Source organism: Salmo trutta, chromosome 31, assembly GCF_901001165.1.
Source record: "Salmo trutta chromosome 31, fSalTru1.1, whole genome shotgun sequence".
Lineage (NCBI taxonomy): Eukaryota > Metazoa > Chordata > Actinopteri > Salmoniformes > Salmonidae > Salmo > Salmo trutta.
The window spans coordinates 40,929,784-40,957,020 of NC_042987.1; the positions used below are offsets into that span (position 1 = coordinate 40,929,784).

General features: G+C 47.5%; 1 protein-coding gene across 21 annotated transcripts in view; it reads left to right on the plus strand.

Annotated features, from left to right (window-relative positions):
- Nucleotides 1-27,237, plus strand: part of epb41l3b (erythrocyte membrane protein band 4.1-like 3b) — a 108,472-nt gene that overhangs the window by 40,630 nt on the left and 40,605 nt on the right. For 18 of the 21 annotated variants that reach the window (XM_029726576.1, XM_029726566.1, XM_029726578.1 and 15 more), the window contains exons 4-12: nucleotides 6,407-6,514; nucleotides 8,237-8,279; nucleotides 10,354-10,429; nucleotides 11,609-11,821; nucleotides 12,406-12,493; nucleotides 15,269-15,313; nucleotides 19,819-19,971; nucleotides 21,307-21,404; nucleotides 25,924-26,099. In XM_029726576.1, the coding sequence (XP_029582436.1) occupies nucleotides 6,407-6,514; nucleotides 8,237-8,279; nucleotides 10,354-10,429; nucleotides 11,609-11,821; nucleotides 12,406-12,493; nucleotides 15,269-15,313; nucleotides 19,819-19,971; nucleotides 21,307-21,404; nucleotides 25,924-26,099 (1,000 nt within the window). The remainder of the gene's footprint in view (nucleotides 1-6,406; nucleotides 6,515-8,236; nucleotides 8,280-10,353; nucleotides 10,430-11,608; nucleotides 11,822-12,405; nucleotides 12,494-15,268; nucleotides 15,314-19,818; nucleotides 19,972-21,306; nucleotides 21,405-25,923; nucleotides 26,100-27,237) is intronic. The other 3 variants (XM_029726567.1, XM_029726570.1, XM_029726571.1) reach the window with 3 other exon arrangements.

The following is a 27,237-nucleotide window of genomic DNA, read 5'->3' on the forward strand; positions in this document are numbered from 1 at the left end:
GTGTGACTGTGTGATTGTGCTGGTGTGACTGTGTGACTGTGCTGGGTTGATGTTGTGCTGGTGTGACTGTGACTGTGCTGGTGTGACTGTGATTGTGCTGGTGTGCCTGTGTGACTGTGTGACTGTGCTGGTGTGACTGTGTGACTGTGTGATTGTGCTGGTGTGACTGTGTGATTGTGCTGGTGTGACTGTCTGATTGGGCTGGTGTGACTGTGTGACTGTGCTAGTGTGACTGTGTGACTGTGCTGGTGTGACTGTGTGACTGTGTGATTGGGCTGGTGTGACTGTGTGATTGTGCTGGTGTGACTGTGTGACTGTGCTGGTGTGACTGTGTGACTGTGCTGGGTTGATGTTGTGCTGGTGTGACTGTGTGACTGTGCTGGTGTGACTGTGCTGGTGTGACATCGCTCTGTGTTAACTGCTGGAGATGTTGTTCCTGCTGGTTTTGAAGTGTCTGTCGAAGCATCTTTTAATAGGCTTGAGAATCACACACAAGCCTCTCAGATGGAACTGGTAACCTCAGCGTGCCAGGGCTCTGTGGGAGTGGAGGGGGGAGGTGGTAACCTCAGGGTGCCAGGGCTCTGTGGGAGTGGAGGGGGGAGGTGGTAACCTCAGGGTGCCAGGGCTCTGTGGGAGTGGAGGGGGGAGGTGGTAACCTCAGGGTGCCAGGGCTCTGTGGGAGTGGAGGGGGGAGGTGGTAACCTCAGGGTGCCAGGGCTCTGTGGGAGTGGAGGGGGGAGGTGGTAACCTCAGGGTGCCAGGGCTCTGTGGGAGTGGAGGGGGGAGGTGGTAACCTCAGGGTGCCAGGGCTCTGTGGGAGTGGAGGGGGGAGGTGGTAACCTCAGGGTGCCAGGGCTCTGTGGGAGTGGAGGGGGGAGGTGGTAACCTCAGGGTGCCAGGGCTCTGTGGGAGTGGAGGGGGGACTGGTAACCTCAGGGTGCCAGGGCTCTGTGGGAGTGGAGGGGGGAGGTGGTAACCTCAGGGTGCCAGGGCTCTGTGGGAGTGGAGGGGGGACTGGTAACCTCAGGGTGCCAGGGCTCTGTGGGAGTGGAGGGGGGAGGTGGTAACAGCAACCTAAACATATCCCCAGGGACTCGGAGGGAGTTTGACTGGAAGCTAGCCAGACTGCTGTGAAGGAGGAGGAGGAGGAGGAGGAGGAGGAGGAGGTAGATAACACACAGAGAGGAGGAGGAGGAGGAGGAGGAGGAGGAGGAGGTAGATAACACACAGAGAGAGGAGGAGGAGGAGGAGGAGGAGGAGGAGGAGGAGGTAGATAACACACAGAGAGAGGAGGAGGAGGAGGAGGAGGAGGAGGAGGTAGATAACACACAGAGAGGAGGAGGAGGAGGAGGAGGAGGAGGAGGAGGTAGATAACACACAGAGAGGAGGAGGAGGAGGAGGAGGAGGAGGTAGATAACACACAGAGAGGAGGAGGAGGAGGAGGTAGATAACACACAGAGAGGAGGAGGAGGAGGAGGAGGAGGAGGAGGAGGTAGATAACACACAGAGAGAGGAGGAGCTGTCAGAACAGCAGGGAGGAAGTCAGTGACATGCTGTCTACATAATCTTTCACCTCTGCTCTTTGGTCAATTAACCACAGTCTCTGTTAATCCCTGTTGTCTGCACTGTACTGTTGTTCGCTGAAGAACACATAATCTGATTTACCACCCCAAGATATTCCTGAACACAATGTCTATTTGCGACCTCTACTGGATGGAAACTGTAAGTGTAACGGCTGTGCTCAATGCAATGGCCCTTATAAATGTAGATCCTTCAAACACCCCCAAACAGGGAAACAGATCCCAATCAAAGGTGTTATTACGTTCTCCACTAAGGTAGTTATTTATCTTGTAACTTGTCCTTGTGGTAAAAATGATGTGGGTAAAACAAAGCGTGAATTAAAAGTACGTATCTCAGAGCATCGTAGCAACATTAGGTGGTAAAACTAGACTTACCCAGTTGCAGCCCACTTTATGGAAGCAAACCACTCGATTTCGTCTCTGCGTTATATTGGCATCGAACACGTCACCCTCCCTAGGAGAGGGGAACCTCATCTCTACGTTATATCAGCATCACGTCACCCTCCCTAGGAGAGGGGAACCTCGTCTCTACGTTATATTGGCATCGAACACGTCACCCTCCCTAGGAGAGAGGAACCTCGTCTCTACGTTATATCAGCATCACGTCACCCTCCCTAGGAGAGAGGAACCTCGTCTCTACGTTATATCAACATCGAACACGTCACCCTCCCTAGGAGAGGGGAACCTCGTCTCTACGTTATATCAGCATCGAACACGCCACCCTCCCTAGGAGAGGAGAACCTCGTCTCTACGTTATATCAGCATCACGTCACCCTCCCTAGGAGAGGGGAACCTCGTCTCTACGTTATATTGGCATCGAACACGTCACCCTCCCTAGGAGAGGGGAACCTCGTCTCTACATTATATCAGCATCGAACACGTCACCCTCCCTAGGAGAGAGGAACCTCGTCTCTACGTTATATCAGCATCACGTCACCCTCCCTAGGAGAGGGGAACCTCGTCTCTGTGTTATATCAGCATCGAACACGTCACCCTCCCTAGGAGAGGGGAACCTCGTCTCTACGTTATATCAGCATCGAACACGTCACCCTCCCTAGGAGAGGGGAACCTCGTCTCTACGTTATATCAGCATCACGTCACCCTCCCTAGGAGAGGGGAACCTCGTCTCTGCGTTATATCAGCATCGAACACGTCACCCTCCCTAGGAGAGGGGAACCTCGTCTCTGCGTTATATCAGCATCGAACACCTCACCCTCCCTAGGAGAGGGGAACCTCGTCTCTACGTTATATCAGCATCGAACACGTCACCCTCCCTAGGAGAGGGGAACCTCGTCTCTACGTTATATCAGCATTGAACACGTCACCCTCCCTAGGAGAGGAACCTCGTCTCTACGTTATATCAGCATCGAACACGTCACCCTCCCTAGGAGAGGGGAACCTCGTCTCTACGTTATATCAGCATCGAACACCTCACCCTCCCTAGGAGAGAGGAACCTCGTCTCTACGTTATATCAGCATCACGTCACCCTCCCTAGGAGAGGGGAACCTCGTCTCTACGTTATATTGGTATAGAACACGTCACCCTCCCTAGGAGAGGGGAACCTCGTCTCTACGTTATATCAGCATCACGTCACCCTCCCTAGGAGAGGGGAACCTCGTCTCTACGTTATATCAGCATCACGTCACCCTCCCTAGGAGAGGGGAACCTCGTCTCTACGTTATATCAGCATCACGTCACCCTCCCTAGGAGAGGGGAACCTCGTCTCTACGTTATATCAGCATCACGTCACCCTCCCTAGGAGAGGGGAACCTCGTCTCTACGATATATCAGCATCACGTCACCCTCCCTAGGAGGGGAACCTCGTCTCTACATTATATCAGCATCACGTCACCCTCCCTAGGAGAGGAACCTCGTCTCTGCGTTATATCAGCATCACGTCACCCTCCCTAGGAGAGGAACCTCGTCTCTGAGTTATATCAGCATCGAACACGTCACCCTCCCTAGGAGAGAGGAACCTCGTCTCTACGTTATATCAGCATCACGTCACCCTCCCTAGGAGGGGAACCTCGTCTCTACGTTATATCAGCATCGAACACGTCACCCTCCCTAGGAGAGGGGAACCTCGTCTCTACGTTATATCAGCATCGAACACCTCACCCTCCCTAGGAGAGAGGAACCTCGTCTCTGCGTTATATCAGCATCGAACACGTCACCCTCCCTAGGAGAGGGGAACCTCGTCTCTACGTTATATCAGCATCGAACACGTCACCCTCCCTAGGAGAGGGGAACCTCGTCTCTGCGTTATATCAGCATCGAACACGTCACCCTCCCTAGGAGAGAGGAACCTCGTCTCTACGTTATATCAGCATCACGTCACCCTCCCTAGGAGAGGGGAACCTCGTCTCTACGTTATATCAGCATCACGTCACCCTCCCTAGGAGAGGGGAACCTCGTCTCTACGATATATCAGCATCACGTCACCCTCCCTAGGAGAGGGGAACCTCGTCTCTACGTTATATCAGCATCACGTCACCCTCCCTAGGAGAGGGGAACCTCGTCTCTGCGTTAAATCAGCATCGAACACCTCACCCTCCCTAGGAGAGGGGGTGACCTCGGCAATTTGTTAAAACGAGAGGCTGCCTGAATCTTTAACTTAAAGACCCTTGCTCCCTTTAGTCTAAACGTAAACTTTGATCTGAAGCCATTCTTGTGATTACTGTGACTTTGCCATTGTAATTGTTTGTTAGCTTGTGTCGTCTAAAATGAATCTATGATCGTATGCTATCCATTCGTTTTTTTTGTATGTTCTTTGTACGCCATTTTTATATTTGAGAATTAACCAATGATATTAGGCCACATTTGGCCATGATTACAGACACCTGTGTGTCTTTTGACCCTATATAAACGAGTCATCTCTCAGTGTTTGTGATCAAACCCTGATGAAGACAGCTTGGCTGTCGAAACGTTGGATATTACAATTTTGCATCTGAGCTCCTAGAGTGTGCAGCTCTCCTTTTATTTTCAAGTAATCAGTTTCCAAAATTTTAACCACAAATCACGTTTTTATTTTCCAAGTAAGATCAACTAGAGACAACCCGATCTCATGGTCTGACTTCGGTATTCAACACTTGTACGTAAACATCAAGTTTTGACAGGTAGTCCTTTCCTGCAGTTGAATGACCGAAGCACACTAGTGGCCTCATGAGGGCAATGTTATTCATATTTTTCATAATTGATAAACATTTGTATAATTTTTTTTTAAACGCACAGAATATCCGGTGTTTCTTTGTTCGTTATATTTCAGTCTTCTGTGACGTATATAAAGTGTAATATTGGGATGCAAACTCAAAATATAATACATTTCTACTATATCTGACGTGGTACAGGTGTAGACTTTTGTTTCAAAGTAGATTTTGTTTAAGACTGTCAAGAAACACTCTGACTGTGATTTACCCCACTGCAGTAATATAAGTATAGGCATTCATTCCAATAGGTTAAGGTTTATGGTAAATAAAAAATAAAAAATAAAATAAAAAGTGCCAGCCTAGCACTGAACCTGCGATCCTCAGAGCTGGAGTTCGCTCCTTTACGCCCATCCGCCAATCCCGTCCGTAGTTCCCTAGCAAGCCGCAAGCCTATGCTAAGAGTGATCACTGTTGCCCCTAGTGGCCGGTATTGAAGTCACCCCCCCCGACGTCCTGGGGACCTGGATGAACGTCGAATACTGCGTTAGATCTGGTGTGACCTCGCTGTCACACTACCACACTGGCATACCACTTGTAAAGAAGCAATGTATTGGGCATACATTCCTAGTTATATGCTAGTGTACCAGACATGAGTCTGGCTCATGATCTCGTGATGAGGTAGCCCTGGGGGAATATCCTCATGGTCTCGTGATGAGGTAGCCCTGGGGGAATTTCCTCATGGTCTCGTGATGAGGTCGCCCTGGGGGAATTTCCTCATGGTCTCGTGATGAGGTCGCCCTGGGGGAATTTCCTCATGGTCTCGTGATGAGGTCGCCCTGGGGGAATTTCCTCATGGTCTCGTGATGAGGTAGCCCTGGGGGAATTTCCTCATGGTCTCGTGATGAGGTTGCCCTGGGGGAATATCCCCATGGTCTCGTGATGAGGTAGCCCTGGGGGAATTTCCTCATGGTCTCGTGATGAGGTTGCCCTGGGAGAATTTCCTCATGGTCTCGTGATGAGGTAGCCCTGGGGGAATTTCCTCATGGTCTCGTGATGAGGTAGCCCTGGGGGAATATCCCCATGGTCTCGTGATGAGGTAGCCCTGGGGGAATATCCCCATGGTCTCGTGATGAGGTAGCCCTGGGGGAATATCCCCATGGTCTCGTGATGAGGTAGCCCTGGGGGAATATCCCCATGGTCTCGTGATGAGGTCGCCCTGGGGGAATTTCCCCATGGTCTCGTGATGAGGTCGCCCTGGGGGAATTTCCTCATGGTCTCGTGATGAGGTAGCCCTGGGGGAATTTCCTCGTGGTCTCGTGATGAGGTCGCCCTGGGGGAATTTCCTCGTGGTCTCGTGATGAGGTAGCCCTGGGGGAATTTCCTCATGGTCTCGTGATGAGGTAGCCCTGGGGGAATTTCCTCATGGTCTCGTGATGAGGTCACCCTGGGGGAATTTCCTCGTGGTCTCGTGATGAGGTCACCCTGGGGGAATATCCCGTGGTTTAATGGGTGACGTTGTTTTTCTCCCGTGGGGGACCCGGGTTCAGATCCCGACCCTGACATTAGTGTGCACTGTGGACAATGGAACATGAAGTCAGCAACAACCTCCCTGTATTGTTCTCTCCTATAGTGTTGAACTCTGACCCCTGTTCAATAACTGCTGTCTGTGTGTGTCTCAGCAGAAACGAGCCAGAGGCCAGCTGCTGTTTGCCAAGGTGTGTGACCATCTGAACCTGCTGGAGACGGACTACTTTGGCATCACGTACCGAGACGTGGAGAACCAGAAGGTGGAGGAAGAGACTCATCAAAGATGTCTGTCTGTCTGTCTGTCTGTCTGTCTGTCTGTCTGTCTGTCTGTCTGTCTGTCTGTCTGTCTCTGTCGTCTGCCTGTCTCTGTCTGTCTGTCTGTCTGTTCTCTGTCTGTTGTCTGCCTGTCTGTTCTCTGTCTGTTGTCTGCCTGTCTGTTCTCTGTCTGTTGTCTGTTCTGTCTGTTGTCTGTTCTCTGTCGTCTGCCTGTCTGTTGTCTGTCTGCCTGTCTGTCTGTTGTCTCCCTGTCTGTTCTCTGTCTGCCTGTCTGTTCTCTGTCTGTTCTCTGTCTGTCTGTCTGCTGTCTGCCTGTCTGTTCTCTGTCTGCTCTCTGTCTGTTGTCTGTCTGGTATCATGTACCGTGACGTGGAGAACCAGAAGGTAGAGGAAGAGTATTATAACCAGGGCCTGTTTTATGTATTAAGCATTACAAAGGAGGAGTGTTGATCTAGTATAAATGTTGGGTTCCTGCGTGGAGCAGCGGTCTAAGGCTCTGCATCTCAGTGTTAGAGGCATCACTACAGACCCTGGTTCAGCGGCTGGAGTCGTCACTACAGACCCTGGTTCAGCGGTCTAAGGCTCTGCATCTCAGTGCTAGAGGCGTCACTACAGACACCCTGGTTCAGCGGTCTAAGACACTGCATCTCAGTGCTAGAGGCGTCACTACAGACCCTGGTTCAGTGGTCTAAGGCTCTGCATCTCAGTGCTAGAGGCGTCACTACAGACCCTGGTTCAGCGGTCTAAGACACTGCATCTCAGTGATAGAGGCGTCACTACAGACCCTGGTTCAGCGGTCTAAGGCACTGCATCTCAGTGCTAGAGGCGTCACTACAGACCCTGGTTCAGCGGTCTAGGGCACTGCATCTCAGTGCTAGAGGCGTCACTACAGACCCTGGTTCAGCGGTCTAAGGCACTGCATCTCAGTGCTAGAGGAGTCACTACAGACCCTGGTTCAGTGGTCTAAGGCACTGCATCTCAGTGCTAGAGGAGTCACTACAGACCCTGGTTCAGCGGTCTGAGGTACTGCATCTCAGTGCTAGAGGAGTCACTACAGACCCTGGTTCAGCGGTCTAAGGCACTGCATCTCAGTGCTAGAGGCGTCACTACAGACCCTGGTTCAGCGGTCTAAGGCACTGCATCTCAGTGCTAGAGGCGTCACTACAGACCCTGGTTCAGCGGTCTGAGGTACTGCATCTCAGTGCTAGAGGCGTCACTACAGACCCTGGTTCAGCGGTCTAAGGCACTGCATCTCAGTGATAGAGGCGTCACTACAGACCCTGGTTCAGCGGTCTAAGGCACTGCATCTCAGTGCTAGAGGCGTATCCACGGGCTGCATCACAACCAGCCGGGATTTGGGAGCCCCATAAGGCGGTGCACAATTGGCCCAGCGTCGTCCGGGTTTGGCCGGTGTAGGCCGTCATTGTAAATAAGAATTTACTTGACTTCCCAAGTTAAATAAAGGTTAAATAATTTTTTATTTTATTTTATTTTTATAAATACTGAAACTTGGTGTAGGACATTGTCCTAGATAAACACACCTAGTCTGAGATGTTTGTGGATACCGGCCCTGGTGTTGACAGATTGATAGCAGTATCTTTCTCAGGGCAGTGGTAACGTGGCAGGCTCTGTTTAATAACTGGATACATGGTCATTTGTTGATTTTATTAATATATCGTTACTAATTTGCCTCTCTCTCTCTCCAGAACTGGCTGGACCCTAACAAGGAACTGAAGAAGCAGATAAGGAGTGAGTTGCAGTGTGTTTATAGGGCACTACACTATACTACACCACACTACACTATACTACACCACACTACACTATACTACACTACGCCCTACTGCACTACACTCTACTACACTATGCTACACTACACTACACACTATGCTACACTACACCACACTACACTATACTACGCCCTACTACACTACACTACACCACACTATGCTACACTACACCACACTACACTATACTACGCCCTACTACACTACACTACACCACACTATGCTACACTATACTACACCACACTATGCTACACTACACCCTACTACACTATACTGCATGACACTACACTCTACTGCACTACACTATACTACGCCCTACTACACTATGCTACACTATACTGCATGACACTACACAATACTACACGGCACCGCACTACACTCTACTGCACTACATGGTGCTGCACTACACAGCAATATACTGCACTGTGATATACTACACTGTACTGCACTACACTATACTGCACTATACTACACAATACTACACGGCACCGCACTACACGATAATGCACTATACAACAACATTCTGCACTGCGATATACTACACCACACTATACTACACAATGCCGCACTATACTGCACTATGCTACACTATACTACACTATACTACACTATGCTACACTATACTACACTACACTATGCTACACTATACTGTACCACGCTACACTATACTACACTATGCTACACTATACTACACTATGCTGCACTACACTGTGGTACACTGTACTGCACTATACTGCACAGGGTCTTCCCTGTGGCTCAGTTGGTAGAGCATGGTGTTTGCAACGCCAGGGTTGTGGGTTTTTTAAATAAATAAATGCATGAAAAATAATGTGTGAAATGTATGCATTCACTACTGTAAGTCGCTCTGGATAAGAGCGTCTGCTAAATGACTAAAATGTAAATGTACACTATACTGCACAACACTACATGGTACTGCATTATACGACAGTATACTGCACTGTGCTAGACTATACTATACGACACTATACTACATCTACACTCTACTGCGCTACACTCTACTATACACCACTATACTGCGCTACACTCTACTATACTACACTATACTGCACTACACTCTACTACGCACTGCACCCTACTGCACCCTACCCTATAGTCTATACCACACTATACTATACTGCACAACACCAAACTACACTATACTATAGTCTATACTACACTATACTATAGTCTATACTACACTATACTATAGTCTATACTACACTATACTATAGTCTATACTACACTATACTATAGTCTATACTACACTATACTGTAGTCTATACTACACTATACTACACTATACTATAGTCTGTGCTACACTATACTGCACTATACTCTATACTACACTATACTGTAGTCTATACTATACTGCACTGTACTGTAGTCTATACTACACTATACTGTAGTCTATACTACACTATACTGCACTATACTGTAGTCTATACTGTAGTCTATACTATACTGCACTATACTGTAGTCTGTACTGTAGTCTATACTACACTGCACTATACTGTAGTCTATACTGTAGTCTATACTATACTGCACTATACTGTAGTCTATACTATACTGCACTATACTGTAGTCTATACTGTAGTCTATACTACACTGCACTATACTGTAGTCTATACTATACTGCACTATACTGTAGTCTATACTATACTGCACTATACTGCACTATACTGTAGTCTATACTGTAGTCTATACTATACTGCACTATACTGTAGTCTATACTATACTACACTATACTGTAGTCTATACTATACTGCACTATACTGTAGTCTATACTGTAGTCTATACTATACTGCACTATACTGTAGTCTATACTATACTGCACTATACTGTAGTCTATACTATACTGCACTATACTGTAGTCTGTACTGTAGTCTATACTGTAGTCTATACTATACTGCACTATACTGTAGTCTATACTGTAGTCTATACTATACTACACTATACTGTAGTCTATACTGTAGTCTATACTACACTGCACTATACTGTAGTCTATACTGTAGTCTATACTATGCTTTATTGTTCTGCAGGTGGCCCCTGGAACTTTGGCTTCAACGTGAAGTTCTACCCCCCAGACCCTGCCCAGCTGTCTGAAGACATTACCAGGTAAGCTGGATGGATCGACTGGCAAAGCCTCTGGGATACAGTATGCTGCTATTTATGGTACAATACTATCGATAGTACTGACATCTCCACTTACTGTCTCTCTCTCTCTCCCCCTCTCTCCCCTTCTCTCCCCTCTGCCTCCCACCCCCTCTCTCTACCTTCTCTCTCCCCATCCCTCTCTCTCTCCTCTCTCTCCCCATCCCCCTCTCTTCTCTCTCTCTCTCTCTCCTTCTCTCCCCTCTGCCTCCCACCCTCTCTCTACCTTCTCTCTCTTCTCTCTCTCCCCATCCCTCTCTTCTCTCTCCCCCTCCTCTCTCTCTCCCCCCTCCTCTCTCTCTCCCCCCTCCTCTCTCTCTCCCCCCTCCTCTCTCTCTCTCCCCCCTCTCTCTCTCTCCCCCCTCTCTCCCCTCTCTCTCTCTCCTCTCTCTCTCCCCTCCTCTCTCTCTCTCCCCCCTCCTCTCTCTCTCTCCCCCCTCTCTCTCTCTCTCTCTCTCTCCCCTCCTCTCTCTCTCTCTCTCTCCTCCCCCCCTCCTCTCTCTCTCTCTCCCCTCCTCTCTCTCTCTCCCCTCCTCTCTCTCTCCTCTCTCTCTCCCCCTCCCCCTCTCTCTCTCTCTCCCCTCCTCTCTCTCTCTCCCCCTCCTCTCTCTCGCTCTCTCTCCCCCTCTCCTCTCTCTCTCCCGCCTCTCTCTCTCTCTCTCTCTCCCCCCTCTCTCTCCCCCTCGCTCTCTCTCTCCCTCGCTCTCTCTCTCTCTCCCCTTTGCCTCCCCCTCTCTCCTCCCCGCCCGCCCTCCCTCTCTATCTCTCTCCCCCTCCTCTCTCTCTCCCCCTCCTCTCTCTCTCCCCTCCTCCTAAGCATCTCTCCCATATCCTCGCGCTCTCCCCCTCCTCGCGTCTCTCCCCATCCCTCTTCTCGCTATCTCTCTTCTCTCTCCCCCTCCTCTCTCCTCCTCAGATCTCATCTCCCCCTCCTCTCTCTCTCTCTCTCCTACCTCACGCCCCTCCTCTCTCTCCTCTAATACCAAAGCCACCATCCTCCTCGCTACTAACCCCCCCTCTCTATCTCTCTCCCCCTCCCCCTCCTCTCCCCCTCCTCTCTCTCTCCCCCCTCCTCTCTCTCTCCCCCCCCTCTCTATCTCTCTCCCCCTCCTCTCTCTCTCCCCCTCCTCTCTCTCTCTCTAGGTACTACCTGTGTCTCCAGCTGCGTGATGACATGGTGTCTGGTCGTCTCCCATGTTCCTTCGCCACCCACACCATACTGGGCTCCTACACGGTCCAGTCAGAGCTGGGGGACTACGACCCCGAGGACACGGAGTACAACCGTGAGCTCCGCTTCGCTCCAAACCACACCAAGGAACTGGAGGACAAGGTCATGGACCTACACAAGAACTACAAGTATGTCCAGCTATAGATTATAGATCCATACGTCATTCTCTGATAAAGAACATCTCTGAACCCCGTAGTTACAGGAACATCTCTGAACCCCGTAGTTACAGGAACATCTCTGAACCCCGTAGTTACAGGAACATCTCTGAACCCCGTAGTTACAGGAACATCTCTGAGCCCCGTAGTTACAGGAACATCTCTGAACCCCGTAGTTACAGGAACATCTCTGAACCCCGTAGTTACAGGAACATCTCTGAACCCCGTAGTTACAGGAACATCTCTGAGCCCCGTAGTTACAGGAACATCTCTGAGCCCCGTAGTTACAGGAACATCTCTGAACCCCGTAGTTACAGGAACATCTCTGAACCCCGTAGTTACAGGAACATCTCTGAACCCCGTAGTTACAGGAACATCTCTGAACCCCGTAGTTACAGGAACATCTCTGAACCCCGTAGTTACAGGAACATCTCTGAACCCCGTAGTTACAGGACATGTAGTTTAATAAAGAACATCTCTGAACCCCGTAGTTACAGGAACATCTCTGAACCCCGTAGTTACAGGACATGTAGTTGATGCCCGATGTCTGTTTTCAGAGGGATGACGCCAGCTGAAGCAGAGTTACACTTTCTGGAGAATGCCAAGAAACTGTCCATGTATGGGGTAGACCTCCATCACGCTAAGGTACACACACACACACACACACACACACCTACGTACACCACACACACACACCTACGTACACCACACACACACCTACGTACACCACACACACACACCTACGTACACACACACACACACACACACACCTACGTACACCACACACACACACCAAACTCGTTCTCTCACTTCACTGCTTTGTCAGAGGCACTCTGCTAATCCTTCCAATGCACCGCTGCTGTCTCAGTGATGTCATTGGTGATGTCGATACCATGCTTTAACGCCAACGCTGGGCTGCTACTTCAAAATGTCTGTATGTGCTGTGAGCCAACTGCCTCTGCTCTATGTTACCGTCCATCTCTGTTAGTTTCACTGTCTGTTACCATCTCTGATAGTTTCACTGTCTGTTACCATCTCTGTTAGTTTCACTGTCTGTTACCATCTCTGATAGTTTCACTGTCTGTTACCATCTCTGATAGTTTCACTGACTGTTACCATCTCTGATAGTTTCACTGTCTGTTACCATCTCTGATAGTTTCACTGACTGTTACCATCTCTGATAGTTTCACTGTCTGTTACCATCTCTGTTAGTTTCACTGTCTGTTACCATCTCTGTTAGTTTCACTGTCTGTTACCATCTCTGTTAGTTTCACTGTCTGTTACCATCTCTGTTAGTTTCACTGACTCCATGAGGCTCTGCCTTGGATTGGCCTGACTTGGCTCCCTTGAGATTATGTCGTGTCGTCTCCTCTGTCTTAATGACATGTTTGATTGTATTAATCTCATTGGGCAGACATATGGAGGGGGGAGAGAGAGCCAGCCAGCCAGCCAGCCAGACAGACAGACAGACAGACAGACAGACAGACAGACAGACAGACAGACACACTGACGTGGAGACAGACCGACGTGGAGACAGACTGACGTGGAGACAGACAGATGTGGAGAGAGAGACAGACAGACAGACCGACGTGGAGAGAGAGACAGACAGACAGACAGACTGACGTAGAGAGACAGACAGACGGACGTGGAGAGACAGACAGACTGACGTGGAGAGACAGACAGACTGACGTGGAGAGACAGACAGACTGACGTGGAGAGACAGACAGACTGACATAGAGAGAGAGAGACAGACAGACAGACAGACAGACCGACGTGGAGAGAGACAGACAGACGTAGAGACAGACAGACAGACAGACAGACGTAGAGACAGACAGACAGACAGACCGACGTGGAGAGAGACAGATAGACACACCGACCGACGTAGAAACAGACAGACAGACAGACCGACGTGGAGACAGACAGATGTGGAGAGAGAGACAGACAGACAGACTGACCGACGTGGAGACAGACGGACGTGGAGAGAGAGACAGACGGACAGACAGACTGACATGGAGAGAGAGAGAGAGACAGACAGACAGACTGACGTAGAGAGACAGACAGACTGACGTGGAGAGAGAGACAGACGGACAGACAGACAGACAGACAGACTGACATGGAGAGAGAGAGAGATAGACAGACAGACAGACCGACGTGGAGAGAGACAGACAGACAGACTGACGTAGAGAGACAGACAGACAGACAGACTGACGTAGAGAGAGACAGACAGACAGACAGACAGACTGACGTAGAGAGAGAGAGACAGACAGACAGACTGACGTAGAGAGAGACAGACAGACAGACAGACACAGACAGACAGACAGACTGACGTGGAGAGAGAGACAGACCGACCGACGTGGAGAGAGACAGACAGACTGACGTGGAGAGAGAGACAGACAGACAGACAGACGTGGAGAGAGAGACAGACGTGGAGAGAGAGACAGACAGACAGACAGACAGACAGACGTGGAGAGAGAGACAGACAGACGTGGAGAGACAGACGTGGAGAGAGACAGACAGACAGACGTGGAGAGACAGACAGACAGACGTGGAGAGACAGACGTGTAGAGACAGACAGACAGACAGACAGACAGACAGACCAGGCCAGCAGCGTCAGATTGCCTGAATAACACACCACTCACTTCAACACATTGAAAACGTCACTGTTGATCCCGATGGCCACTGGTCAGTTATCACAAGCACTTTGAACAGTCAGATACTGGTCAGATACTGGTCAGATACTGGTCAGATACTGGGCAGATACTGGTCAGATACTGGTCAGATAGATACTGGTCAGATACTGGTCAGATAGATACTGGTCAGATACTGGTCAGATACTGGGCAGATACTGGGCAGATACTGGGCAGATACTGGTCAGATACTGGTCAGATACTGGTCAGTTACTGGTCAGATAGATACTGGTCAGATACTGGTCAGATAGATACTGGTCAGTTACTGGTCAGTTACTGGTCAGATACTGGTCAGATACTGGTCAGATAGATACTGGTCAGATACTGGGCAGATACTGGTCAGATACTGGTCAGATAGATACTGGTCAGTTACTGGTCAGTTACTGGTCAGATACTGGTCAGATACTGGTCAGATAGATACTGGTCAGATACTGGGCAGATACTGGGCAGATACTGGGCAGATACTGGTCAGATACTGGTCAGTTATCACAAGCACTTTGAACAGTCAAAGGATCCCGTCTAGGAGAGACTGACATAAAGATGATGGTCCCTTAAGGAGGAATGATGTTGCCTAGTACACTATGAATACAGATTAGTAGTGAAGTAGTTTCCATCCACCAATACACCATGAATACAGATTTGTTTTGTCATTAATAAACCATTTGACTAGTTGAATCAGATCAGTATCAGCATTTGTTGTGTTCTCTCTCCTCTCATTAAACCACCGGGCTAGTTGGTAGGAAACCTGTTTGAGTGTTTGGCTCCAGCTAAAGGGGAGGTAAGAGGCTGCTGCATCGTGTGGTGTCTGTGTTTTTGTGTTTTTATTTTTAATTCACGCATGGCTTAGCTTAGCAATCATCACCCTAACTAACCGTGGCTTGTTTTCACCCATCGTCACTCTCCCCGTTGCTGTGCTGCACTAAAGTAGGGAACGTGTGTTTTTTTCCCCCCCCCCCCGCTTTTCTCATCGGACCCTAGATACACCACCATCCCGTTATCCACCTGCCTGTCTGTCCGTAGCCGTTCACCATCAGAACCCTGCCAACGCTGGCCCGTACTCTACCCTTCCTCCCTCCACAACTGTTAGTGTGTGGAGGTGAAGATGTACTTTCTATGACTCCTTCTGAAAGGGGGGGGGGGGGGGGGCGGTATTGGGCCATACTAGAACTCAATGTTTCTATTCTATGCTAGGAGTGGTCTCCTCATCTATAGAGACAGATTGTGTACATCAGTAGTAGTAGTGTATTCTATACGGGTGTTTTTCAGGACTCTGAAGGCGTAGAGGTCATGCTAGGAGTGGTCTCCTCATCTATAGAGACAGATTGTGTACATCAGTAGTAGTAGTGTATTCTATACGGGTGTTTTTCAGGACTCTGAAGGCGTAGAGGTCATGCTAGGAGTGGTCTCCTCATCTATAGAGACAGATTGTGTACATCAGTAGTAGTAGTGTATTCTATACGGGTGTTTTTCAGGACTCTGAAGACGTAGAGATCATGCTAGGAGTGGTCTCCTCATCTATAGAGACAGATTGTGTACATCAGTAGTAGTAGTGTATTCTATACGGGTGTTTTTCAGGACTCTGAAGGCGTAGAGATCATGCTAGGAGTGGTCTCCTCATCTATAGAGACAGATTGTGTACATCAGTAGTAGTAGTGTATTCTATACGGGTGTTTTTCAGGACTCTGAAGACGTAGAGATCATGCTAGGAGTGGTCTCCTCATCTATAGAGACAGATTGTGTACATCAGTAGTAGTAGTGTATTCTATACGGGTGTTTTTCAGGACTCTGAAGGCGTAGAGGTCATGCTAGGAGTGGTCTCCTCATCTATAGAGACAGATTGTGTACATCAGTAGTAGTAGTGTATTCTATACGGGTGTTTTTCAGGACTCTGAAGACGTAGAGATCATGCTAGGAGTGGTCTCCTCATCTATAGAGACAGATTGTGTACATCAGTAGTAGTAGTGTATTCTATACGGGTGTTTTTCAGGACTCTGAAGGCGTAGAGATCATGCTAGGAGTGGTCTCCTCATCTATAGAGACAGATTGTGTACATCAGTAGTAGTAGTGTATTCTATACGGGTGTTTTTCAGGACTCTGAAGGCGTAGAGATAATGCTAGGAGTGGTCTCCTCATCTATAGAGACAGATTGTGTACATCAGTAGTAGTAGTGTATTCTATACGGGTGTTTTTCAGGACTCTGAAGACGTAGAGATCATGCTAGGAGTGGTCTCCTCATCTATAGAGACAGATTGTGTACATCAGTAGTAGTAGTGTATTCTATACGGGTGTTTTTCAGGACTCTGAAGACGTAGAGATCATGCTAGGAGTGGTCTCCTCATCTATAGAGACAGATTGTGTACATCAGTAGTAGTAGTGTATTCTATACGGGTGTTTTTCAGGACTCTGAAGACGTAGAGATCATGCTAGGAGTGGTCTCCTCATCTATAGAGACAGATTGTGTACATCAGTAGTAGTAGTGTATTCTATACGGGTGTTTTTCAGGACTCTGAAGGCGTAGAGGTCATGCTAGGAGTGGTCTCCTCATCTATAGAGACAGATTGTGTACATCAGTAGTAGTAGTGTATTCTATACGGGTGTTTTTCAGGACTCTGAAGGCGTAGAGGTCATGCTAGGAGTGGTCTCCTCATCTATAGAGACAGATTGTGTACATCAGTAGTAGTAGTGTATTCTATACGGGTGTTTTTCAGGACTCTGAAGACGTAGAGATCATGCTAGGAGTGGTCTCCTCATCTATAGAGACAGATTGTGTACATCAGTAGTAGTAGTGTATTCTATACGGGTGTTTTTCAGGACTCTGAAGGCGTAGAGATCATGCTAGGAGTGGTCTCCTCATCTATAGAGACAGATTGTGTACATCAGTAGTAGTAGTGTATTCTATACGGGTGTTTTTCAGGACTCTGAAGGCGTAGAGATAATGCTAGGAGTGGTCTCCTCATCTATAGAGACAGATTGTGTACATCAGTAGTAGTAGTGTATTCTATACGGGTGTTTTTCAGGACTCTGAAGACGTAGAGATCATGCTAGGAGTGGTCTCCTCATCTATAGAGACAGATTGTGTACATCAGTAGTAGTAGTGTATTCTATACGGGTGTTTTTCAGGACTCTGAAGACGTAGAGATCATGCTAGGAGTGGTCTCCTCATCTATAGAGACAGATTGTGTACATCAGTAGTAGTAGTGTATTCTATACGGGTGTTTTTCAGGACTCTGAAGACGTAGAGATCATGCTAGGAGTGGTCTCCTCATCTATAGAGACAGATTGTGTACATCAGTAGTAGTAGTGTATTCTATACGGGTGTTTTTCAGGACTCTGAAGGCGTAGAGGTCATGCTAGGAGTGGTCTCCTCATCTATAGAGACAGATTGTGTACATCAGTAGTAGTAGTGTATTCTATACGGGTGTTTTTCAGGACTCTGAAGGCGTAGAGGTCATGCTAGGAGTGGTCTCCTCATCTATAGAGACAGATTGTGTACATCAGTAGTAGTAGTGTATTCTATACGGGTGTTTTTCAGGACTCTGAAGACGTAGAGATCATGCTAGGAGTGGTCTCCTCATCTATAGAGACAGATTGTGTACATCAGTAGTAGTAGTGTATTCTATACGGGTGTTTTTCAGGACTCTGAAGGCGTAGAGGTCATGCTAGGAGTGGTCTCCTCATCTATAGAGACAGATTGTGTACATCAGTAGTAGTAGTGTATTCTATACGGGTGTTTTTCAGGACTCTGAAGGCGTAGAGGTCATGCTAGGAGTGGTCTCCTCATCTATAGAGACAGATTGTGTACATCAGTAGTAGTAGTGTATTCTATACGGGTGTTTTTCAGGACTCTGAAGACGTAGAGATCATGCTAGGAGTGGTCTCCTCATCTATAGAGACAGATTGTGTACATCAGTAGTAGTAGTGTATTCTATACGGGTGTTTTTCAGGACTCTGAAGACGTAGAGATCATGCTAGGAGTGGTCTCCTCATCTATAGAGACAGATTGTGTACATCAGTAGTAGTAGTGTATTCTATACGGGTGTTTTTCAGGACTCTGAAGACGTAGAGATCATGCTAGGAGTGGTCTCCTCATCTATAGAGACAGATTGTGTACATCAGTAGTAGTAGTGTATTCTATACGGGTGTTTTTCAGGACTCTGAAGGCGTAGAGGTCATGCTAGGAGTGGTCTCCTCATCTATAGAGACAGATTGTGTACATCAGTAGTAGTAGTGTATTCTATACGGGTGTTTTTCAGGACTCTGAAGGCGTAGAGGTCATGCTAGGAGTGGTCTCCTCATCTATAGAGACAGATTGTGTACATCAGTAGTAGTAGTGTATTCTATACGGGTGTTTTTCAGGACTCTGAAGACGTAGAGATCATGCTAGGAGTGGTCTCCTCATCTATAGAGACAGATTGTGTACATCAGTAGTAGTAGTGTATTCTATACGGGTGTTTTTCAGGACTCTGAAGGCGTAGAGGTCATGCTAGGAGTGGTCTCCTCATCTATAGAGACAGATTGTGTACATCAGTAGTAGTAGTGTATTCTATACGGGTGTTTTTCAGGACTCTGAAGGCGTAGAGGTCATGCTAGGAGTGGTCTCCTCATCTATAGAGACAGATTGTGTACATCAGTAGTAGTAGTGTATTCTATACGGGTGTTTTTCAGGACTCTGAAGACGTAGAGATCATGCTAGGAGTGGTCTCCTCATCTATAGAGACAGATTGTGTACATCAGTAGTAGTAGTGTATTCTATACGGGTGTTTTTCAGGACTCTGAAGACGTAGAGATCATGCTAGGAGTGGTCTCCTCATCTATAGAGACAGATTGTGTACATCAGTAGTAGTAGTGTATTCTATACGGGTGTTTTTCAGGACTCTGAAGACGTAGAGATCATGCTAGGAGTGGTCTCCTCATCTATAGAGACAGATTGTGTACATCAGTAGTAGTAGTGTATTCTATACGGGTGTTTTTCAGGACTCTGAAGACGTAGAGATCATGCTAGGAGTGGTCTCCTCATCTATAGAGACAGATTGTGTACATCAGTAGTAGTAGTGTATTCTATACGGGTGTTTTTCAGGACTCTGAAGGCGTAGAGATAATGCTAGGAGTGGTCTCCTCATCTATAGAGACAGATTGTGTACATCAGTAGTAGTAGTGTATTCTATACGGGTGTTTTTCAGGACTCTGAAGGCGTTGAGATCATGCTAGGAGTGGTCTCCTCATCTATAGAGACAGATTGTGTACATCAGTAGTAGTAGTGTATTCTATACGGGTGTTTTTCAGGACTCTGAAGGCGTTGAGATCATGCTAGGAGTGTGCTCCAGTGGTCTGCTCATCTACAGAGACAGACTGAGAATCAACCGCTTCGCCTGGCCGAAGGTCCTCAAGATCTCCTACAAGAGAAACAACTTCTACATCAAGATACGCCCCGGAGAGGTAAACACAACATCATCATCATCAACAACAACAACAACTGTAGATCTGTTACAAACCAGGTCAGGTGTTTTACCATGTGACTTGACCAGGAAAAACTATGGCTCTGGGCCTACTCAGACTACTACTCTATGGCCCTGGGCCTAGTCAGACTACTACTCTATGGCGCGGGGCCTAGTCAGACTACTACTCTATGGCCCTGGGCCTACTCAGACTACTACTCTATGGCCCTGGGCCTAGTCAGACTACTACTCTATGGCCCTGGGCCCTAGTCAGACTACTACTCGGGGCCTAGTCAGACTACTACTCTATGGCTCTGGGCCTAGTCAGACTACTACTCTATGGCTCTGGGCCCTAGTCAGACTACTACTCTATGGCTCTGGGCCTAGTCAGACTACTACTCGGGGCCTAGTCAGACTACTACTCTATGGCTCTGGGCCTAGTCAGACTACTACTCTATGGCCCGGGGCCTAGTCAGACTACTACTCTATGGCCCTGGGCCTAGTCAGACTACTACTCTATGGCCCTGGGCCTACTCAGACTACTACTCTATGGCTCTGGGCCTAGTCAGACTACTACTCTATGGCCCTGGGCCTAGTCAGACTACTACTCTATGGCCCTGGGCCCTAGTCAGACTACTACTCTATGGCGCGGGGCCTAGTCAGACTACTACTCTATGGCCCTGGGCCTAGTCAGACTACTACTCGGGGCCTAGTCAGACTACTACTCTATGGCTCTGGGCCCTAGTCAGACTACTACTCTATGGCTCTGGGCCTAGTCAGACTACTACTCTATGGCCCTGGGCCTAGTCAGACTACTACTCTATGGCGCGGGGCCTAGTCAGACTACTACTCTATGGCCCGGGGCCTAGTCAGACTACTACTCTATGGCCCTGGGCCTAGTCAGACTACTACTCTATGGCCCTGGGCCCTAGTCAGACTACTACTCTATGGCCCTGGGCCCTAGTCAGACTACTACTCTATGGCCCTGGGCCCTAGTCAGACTACTACTCTATGGCCTGGGCCTAGTCAGACTACTACTCTATGGCCCGGGGCCTAGTCAGACTACTACTCTATGGCCCTGGGCCTAGTCAGACTACTACTCTATGGCGCGGGGCCTAGTCAGACTACTACTCTATGGCCCGGAGTTTTTCCTGGTTACGTTATGTGGTCAGTGAAAACCTCTCGGCCCTAGTCATAACATTAGTTTATTTTTGGGAAATTAAAAAAAAGTTGCAGACTACTATATTTTAAGGACGTTAATTGCTTCTGTCCTGACATGACCACCACCTCCTCTCTCTCTCTTCTGAGACACTTGTAACATCACCATCTCTTGCAGTTTGAGCAGTTTGAGAGCACGATTGGCTTCAAGCTCCCTAACCACCGTGCAGCCAAGAGGCTGTGGAAGACCTGTGTTGAGCACCACACGTTCTTCAGGTAAGAGATGTTTGTAGCCTGTCCTTACGATTGATACAGTGCCTTCAAAATGTATTCATACCCCTTGACTTATTCCACCTTTTGTTATACAGCCTAAAAAAAAACGTAATTTAAAAAAATCTCACCCATTGATACACAATACCTCATAATGACAAAGTGAAAACATGTTTGTAGAAAATGTAGCAAATTCATTGAAAATTAAATACAGAAATATCTCATTTATGTAAGTATTCACAGCCCTGAGTCAATACATGTCAGAATGACCTTTGGCACCGATTACAGGTGTGAGTCTTTCTGGATAAATCTCTAAGAGCTTTGCACACCTGGATTGTACAATATTGCAAATTATTCTTGAAGAAATTCTTCAAGCTCTGTCAAGTTGGTTGTTGATCATTGCTAGAAAGCCATTTTTCAAGTCTTGACATAGATTTTCAAGCCGATTTAAGTCAAAACTGTAACTAGGCCACTAAGGAACATTCAATGTCATCTTGGGTAAACAACTCCAGATACAGGCGTCCTAACTTCACCATGCTCAACGGGTTATTCAATGTCGTCTTTTAAAATGTTTACCCATCTACCAATAGGTCAAATCAAATTGTATTTGTCACAAGCGACGAATATAACAGGTGTAGTAGACCTTACCGTGAAATGCTTACTTACAAGCCCTTAAACAGCAATGCAGTTCAAGAAATATAGTTAAGAAAAATATTTACTAAATAAACTAAACTAAAAATAAAAAAGTAACACAAGAAAATTACGTAACAATAACGAGGCTATGAACAGGGGGAACCGGTACCGAGTCAATGTACGGGGGTGCAGGTTAGTCGAGGTAATTTGTAAAGTGACTATGCATAGAAAATAAACCGCGAGTAGCAGCAGTGTATAAACAGAGAGGAGGGGGGGGGGGGGTCAATGTAATAGTCCAGTGGTCTTTTGATTCATTGTTCAGCAGTCTTATGGCTTGGGGGTAGAAGCTGTTAAGGAGCCTTTTGATCCTAGACATGGCACTCTATGACTTGGGTGACAGCAGTCTTTGACAATTTTTAGGGCCTTCCTCTGACACTGCCTGGTATAGAGGTCCTGGATGGCAGGAAGCTTGGCCCCGGTGATGTACTGGGCCGTACGCACTACCCTCTGTAGTGCCTTGCGGTCAGATGCTGAGCAGTTGCCATACCAGGTGGTGATGCAACCAGTCAGGATGCTCTCGATGGTGCAGCTGTAGAACCTTTTGAGGATCTGAGGACCCATGCCAAATCTTTTCAGTCTCCTGAGGGGGAATAGGCTTTGTCGTGCCCTCTTCACAACTTTATTGGTGTGTTTGGACCATGTTAGTTTGTTGGTGATGTGGACACCAAGGAACTTGAAGCTCTCAACCTGCTCCACTACAGACCCGTCAATGTTAATGGGGGCCTGTTCAGCCCGCCTTTTCCTGTAGTCCACGATCAGCTCCTTTGTCTTGCTCACGATGAGGGAGAGGCTGTTGTCCAGGCACCACACTGCCAGGTCTCTGACCACCTCCCTATAGGCTATTTCATTGTTTTCGATGATCAGGCCTACCACTGTTGTCGTCAGCAAACTTAATGATGGTGTTGGAGTCGTGCCTGGCTACGCCGTCGTGGGTGAACAGGGAGTACAGGAGGGGACTAAGCACGCACCCCTGAGGGGCCCCAGTGTTGGGGATCAGCATGGCAGATGTGTTGTTGCCTACTCTTACCACCTGGGGGCGGCCCGTCAGGAAGTCCAGGATCCAGTTGCCGAGGGAGATGTTTAGTCCCAGGGTCCTTAGCTTATTGATGAGCTTTGAGGGCACTATGGTGTTGAACGCTGAGCTGTAGTCAATGAACAGCATTCTCACATAGGTGTTCCTTTTGTCCTGGTGGAATTGAGATTGTGTCGTCTGTGGATCTGTTGGGGCGGTATGCGAATTGGAGTGGGTCTAGGGTTACTGGCATGATGGTGTTGATGTGAGCCATGACCAGCCTTTCAAAGCACTTCATGGTTACTGACGTGAGTGCTACGGGGCGGTAATAATTTAGGCAGGTTACCTTAGTGTTCTTGGGCACAGGGACTATGGTCTGTTTGAAACATGTTGGTATTACAGACTCGGTCAGGGAGAGGTTGAAAATGTCAGTGAAGACACCTGCCAGTTGGTCAGCGTATGCTCGGAGTACACGTCCTTGTAATTCGTATGGCCCCGCGGCCTTGTGAATGTTGACTTGTTTAAAGGTCTTACTCACATCGACTACGGAGATAGTCATCCAGAACAGCTGGTGCTCTCATGCATGCTTCAGTGTTGCTTGCTTCGACGCGAGCGTAAAAGGCATTTAGCTCATCTGGTATGCTTGCGTCACTGTGCAGCTCGCGGCTGGGTTTCCCTTTGTAGTCCGTAATATTTTTCGAGCCCTGCCATATCTGACGAGCGTCAGAGCCGGTGTAGTAGGATTCAATCTTAGTCCTGTATTGACGTGTTGCCTGTTTGATGGTTCTTCTGAGGGCATAGTGGGATTTTTTTATAAGCTTCCGGATTTAGTGTCCCACTCCTTGAAAAGCGGCAGCTCTAGCCTTTAGTTCGGTGTGAATGTTGCCTGTAATCCATGGCTTCTGGTTGGGGTATGTACGTACAGTCACTGTGGGGACGACGTCCTCGATGCACTTATTGATGAAGCCAATGACTGAGGTGGTATACTCCTCAATGCCATTGGATGAATCCCGGAACATATTCCAGTCTGTGCAGCAAAACAGTCCTGTAGCATCCGCGTCATCTGACCACTTCCAAATTGAGCGAGTCACTGGTACTTCCTGCTTTAGTTGTTCCTTGTCAGCAGGAATCAGGAGGATAGAATTATGGTCAGATTAGCCAAATGGAGGACGTGGGTGAGCTTTGTACGCATCCCTGTGTGTGGAGTGAAGGTGGTCTAGAGTTTTTTTTTTCTCCGGTTGCACATGTGACATGCTGGTAGAAATGAGATAAAACTGATTTAAGTTTGCCTTCATTAAAGTCCCCGTCCACTAGGAGCGCCGCTTCTGACTGAGTGTTTTCCTGTTTGCTTATGGCTTTATACAGCTCGTTGAGAGCGGTCTTAGTACCAGCATCGGTTTGTGGTGGTAAATAGACGGCTACGAAGAATATAGATGAGAACTCTTGGTAGATAGTGTGGTCTACAGCTTATCATGAGGTACTCTACCTCAGGCGAGGAGTACCTCGAGACTTCTTTAATTTTAGACATCGAGCACTAGCAGTTATTGACAAATAGACACACACTCTCGCCCCTCGTCTTACCAGAGGTAGCTGCTCTGTCCTGCCAATGCACGGAGAAGCCAGCCAGCTCTATATTATCCATGTCGTCGTTCAGCGTCTCGGTGAAACTTAAGATATATTACAGTTTTTGTCCCGTTGGTAGGATAGTCTTAATCGTAGATCGTCCAGTTTGTTTTCCAATGATTGCACTTTGGCCAGTAATACGGAGGGAAGTGGCGGTTTACCTACTCGTCAGTGAATTCTTACAAGGCACCCCCCCCCCCTCCCTTTTCCTCCGTCTTCACGCTGATGACGGGGATTTGGGCCTTGTCTTGACAAAGCAGTATATCCTTTGCGTCGGACTCATTAAAGAAAAAAATCTTCGTCCAGTTCGAGGTGATTAATCGCTGTTCTGATGACCAGAAGCTATTTTTGGTCCTAAGAGATGGTAGCAGCAACATTATGTACAAAATGAGTTACAAACAAAGCGAGAAAAAAACCCTTGCAAAATAGCACAATTGATGAGGAGGCCGTAAAATGGCAGCCATCCCCTCTGGCGCCGTTATCAGATCCCCTTCTTTGCGAGGCGTTGGAAAACCTCCGTGGTTATTGTGATTGAATCGGTGTTTGAAATTCACTTCTCGACTAAGGGACCTTACAGATAATTGTATGTGTGGGGATACAGAGATGAGGTAGTCATTCAAAAATTATTGCACACAGAGTGAGTCCATGCAACATATTATGTGAATTCTTAAGCACATTTTTACTCATGAACTTATTTAGGCTTTGCTATAACAAAGAGGTTGAATACTGATTGACTCAATACATTTCAGCTTTTCTATTTATAATTCATTTATAAAAAATGTCTAAGAACCTAATTCCACTTTGATATTATAGGGTATTGTGTTTAGGCCAGTGACACACAATCTCAATTTGAATCCATTTTAAATTCAGGATGTAACAACAACAAAAGATCAAGGGGTGTGAATACTTTCTGAAGGTACTGTAGCAGAAAATTATATCAATGAAAACCCATCATAATCAGATCGTTACTGTAAAATGTAACAAGCGTAGTGATTTTATCTCCAGATATTTTGGGTTGATTTATCCTCTAAGAACAGCCAAAATGATGAATTTTAAATCAAATCAGTTTACATGTCTGAGATTATCTGTATGATGTACTGTAAATGTATTATTATTATTATTATTGTAAAATATACGGATTGGTTTTTATCACATAATGGTTGAATTTATCCAAACTTTTTTTCTCTCCTCTGTCAGACTGGTGTCCCCAGAGGTCCCCCCTAAGAAGTTCCTAGGTCTTGGTTCTAAGTTCCGCTACAGCGGTAGAACCCAGGCTCAGACCCGGAGAGTCTCCTCTCAGATCATCAGGGCCGCGCCCATCTTCGAACGCTCCTCTTCCAAACGCTACACCATGTCGCGCAGCCTGGACGGAGGTAAAGACGACTTACTGTGTTCCAAATGTTCACAATGCCCGATACGTTACCTCATTCTAAGTAGTATGCTGTATACTGAAATAGAGTCTCTTAGATTAACTGCTATTCTAGTGTGGACATTGAAATAGAGTCTCTTAGATTAACTGGTATGGTATGCTAGTGTGGACATTGAAATAGAGTCTCTTGGATTAACTGGTATGCTGGTGTGGACATTGAAATAGAGTCTCTTAGATTAACTGGTATGGTATGCTAGTGTGGACATTGAAATAGAGTCTCTTGGATTAACTGGTATGCTGGTGTGGACATTGAAATAGAGTCTCTTAGATTAACTGCTTATTCTAGTGTGGACATTTTGTTTAACACTCAACACCTGATTCTGTCAAAGGGGGGAGATCCAGAGATTGTTAAAAACCAGTCATAGGCTATCTCAGTCTAGTCTTGGAGTCTGTGTTTAAGTTAGACTAACGCTTCGACCTCATAGACGTCGTCATTAAGATTTGATACACCAGAATTACATTCATCTCCATTGGAACGCTTAGTTTGCCTTGCAGCATTGCGTTGCAGAGGCAGTTGCAGTGTGGTGCAGTGTGGTGCAGTGTGGTGCAGTGTGGTGCAGTGTGGTGCAGTGTGGTGCAGTGTGGTGCAGTGTGTTGCAGTGTGGTGCAGTGTGGTGCAGTGTGTTGCAGTGTGTTGCAGTGTGGTGCAGTGTGGTGCAGTGTGGTGCAGTGTGTTGCAGTGTGTTGCAGTGTGGTGCAGTGTGTTGCAGTACGTTGGATGTATCGTTTGTATGCGATCAAACTGTGTGCGTAGACGGCTTGACAGAAATGGTAGCAGAAATGTTGAACTTTTGTTGCGCACATATTCAGATGATGCTGCTTACCATTTTGCACCATGGTCCTGTCGGTGTGTTGGAAGTGTAAGTTTGAGTTTTACCCCCCCCCCCCCCCCCAACTAATGTAAAAGGCACAATGTGAAGCTCAAACAACAACAAAGCAGTCACCCCGCACCTTTGGTATATTTTATGTTAAGGTTAGGATTTTAGGACAAGTAACCTGATCATAGATCAGTTCCTAAAGGTCATGACTTACCTGAGGATGAAACCACACAGAGAACTAATGTTTGGTTTCCTCTGGTGATT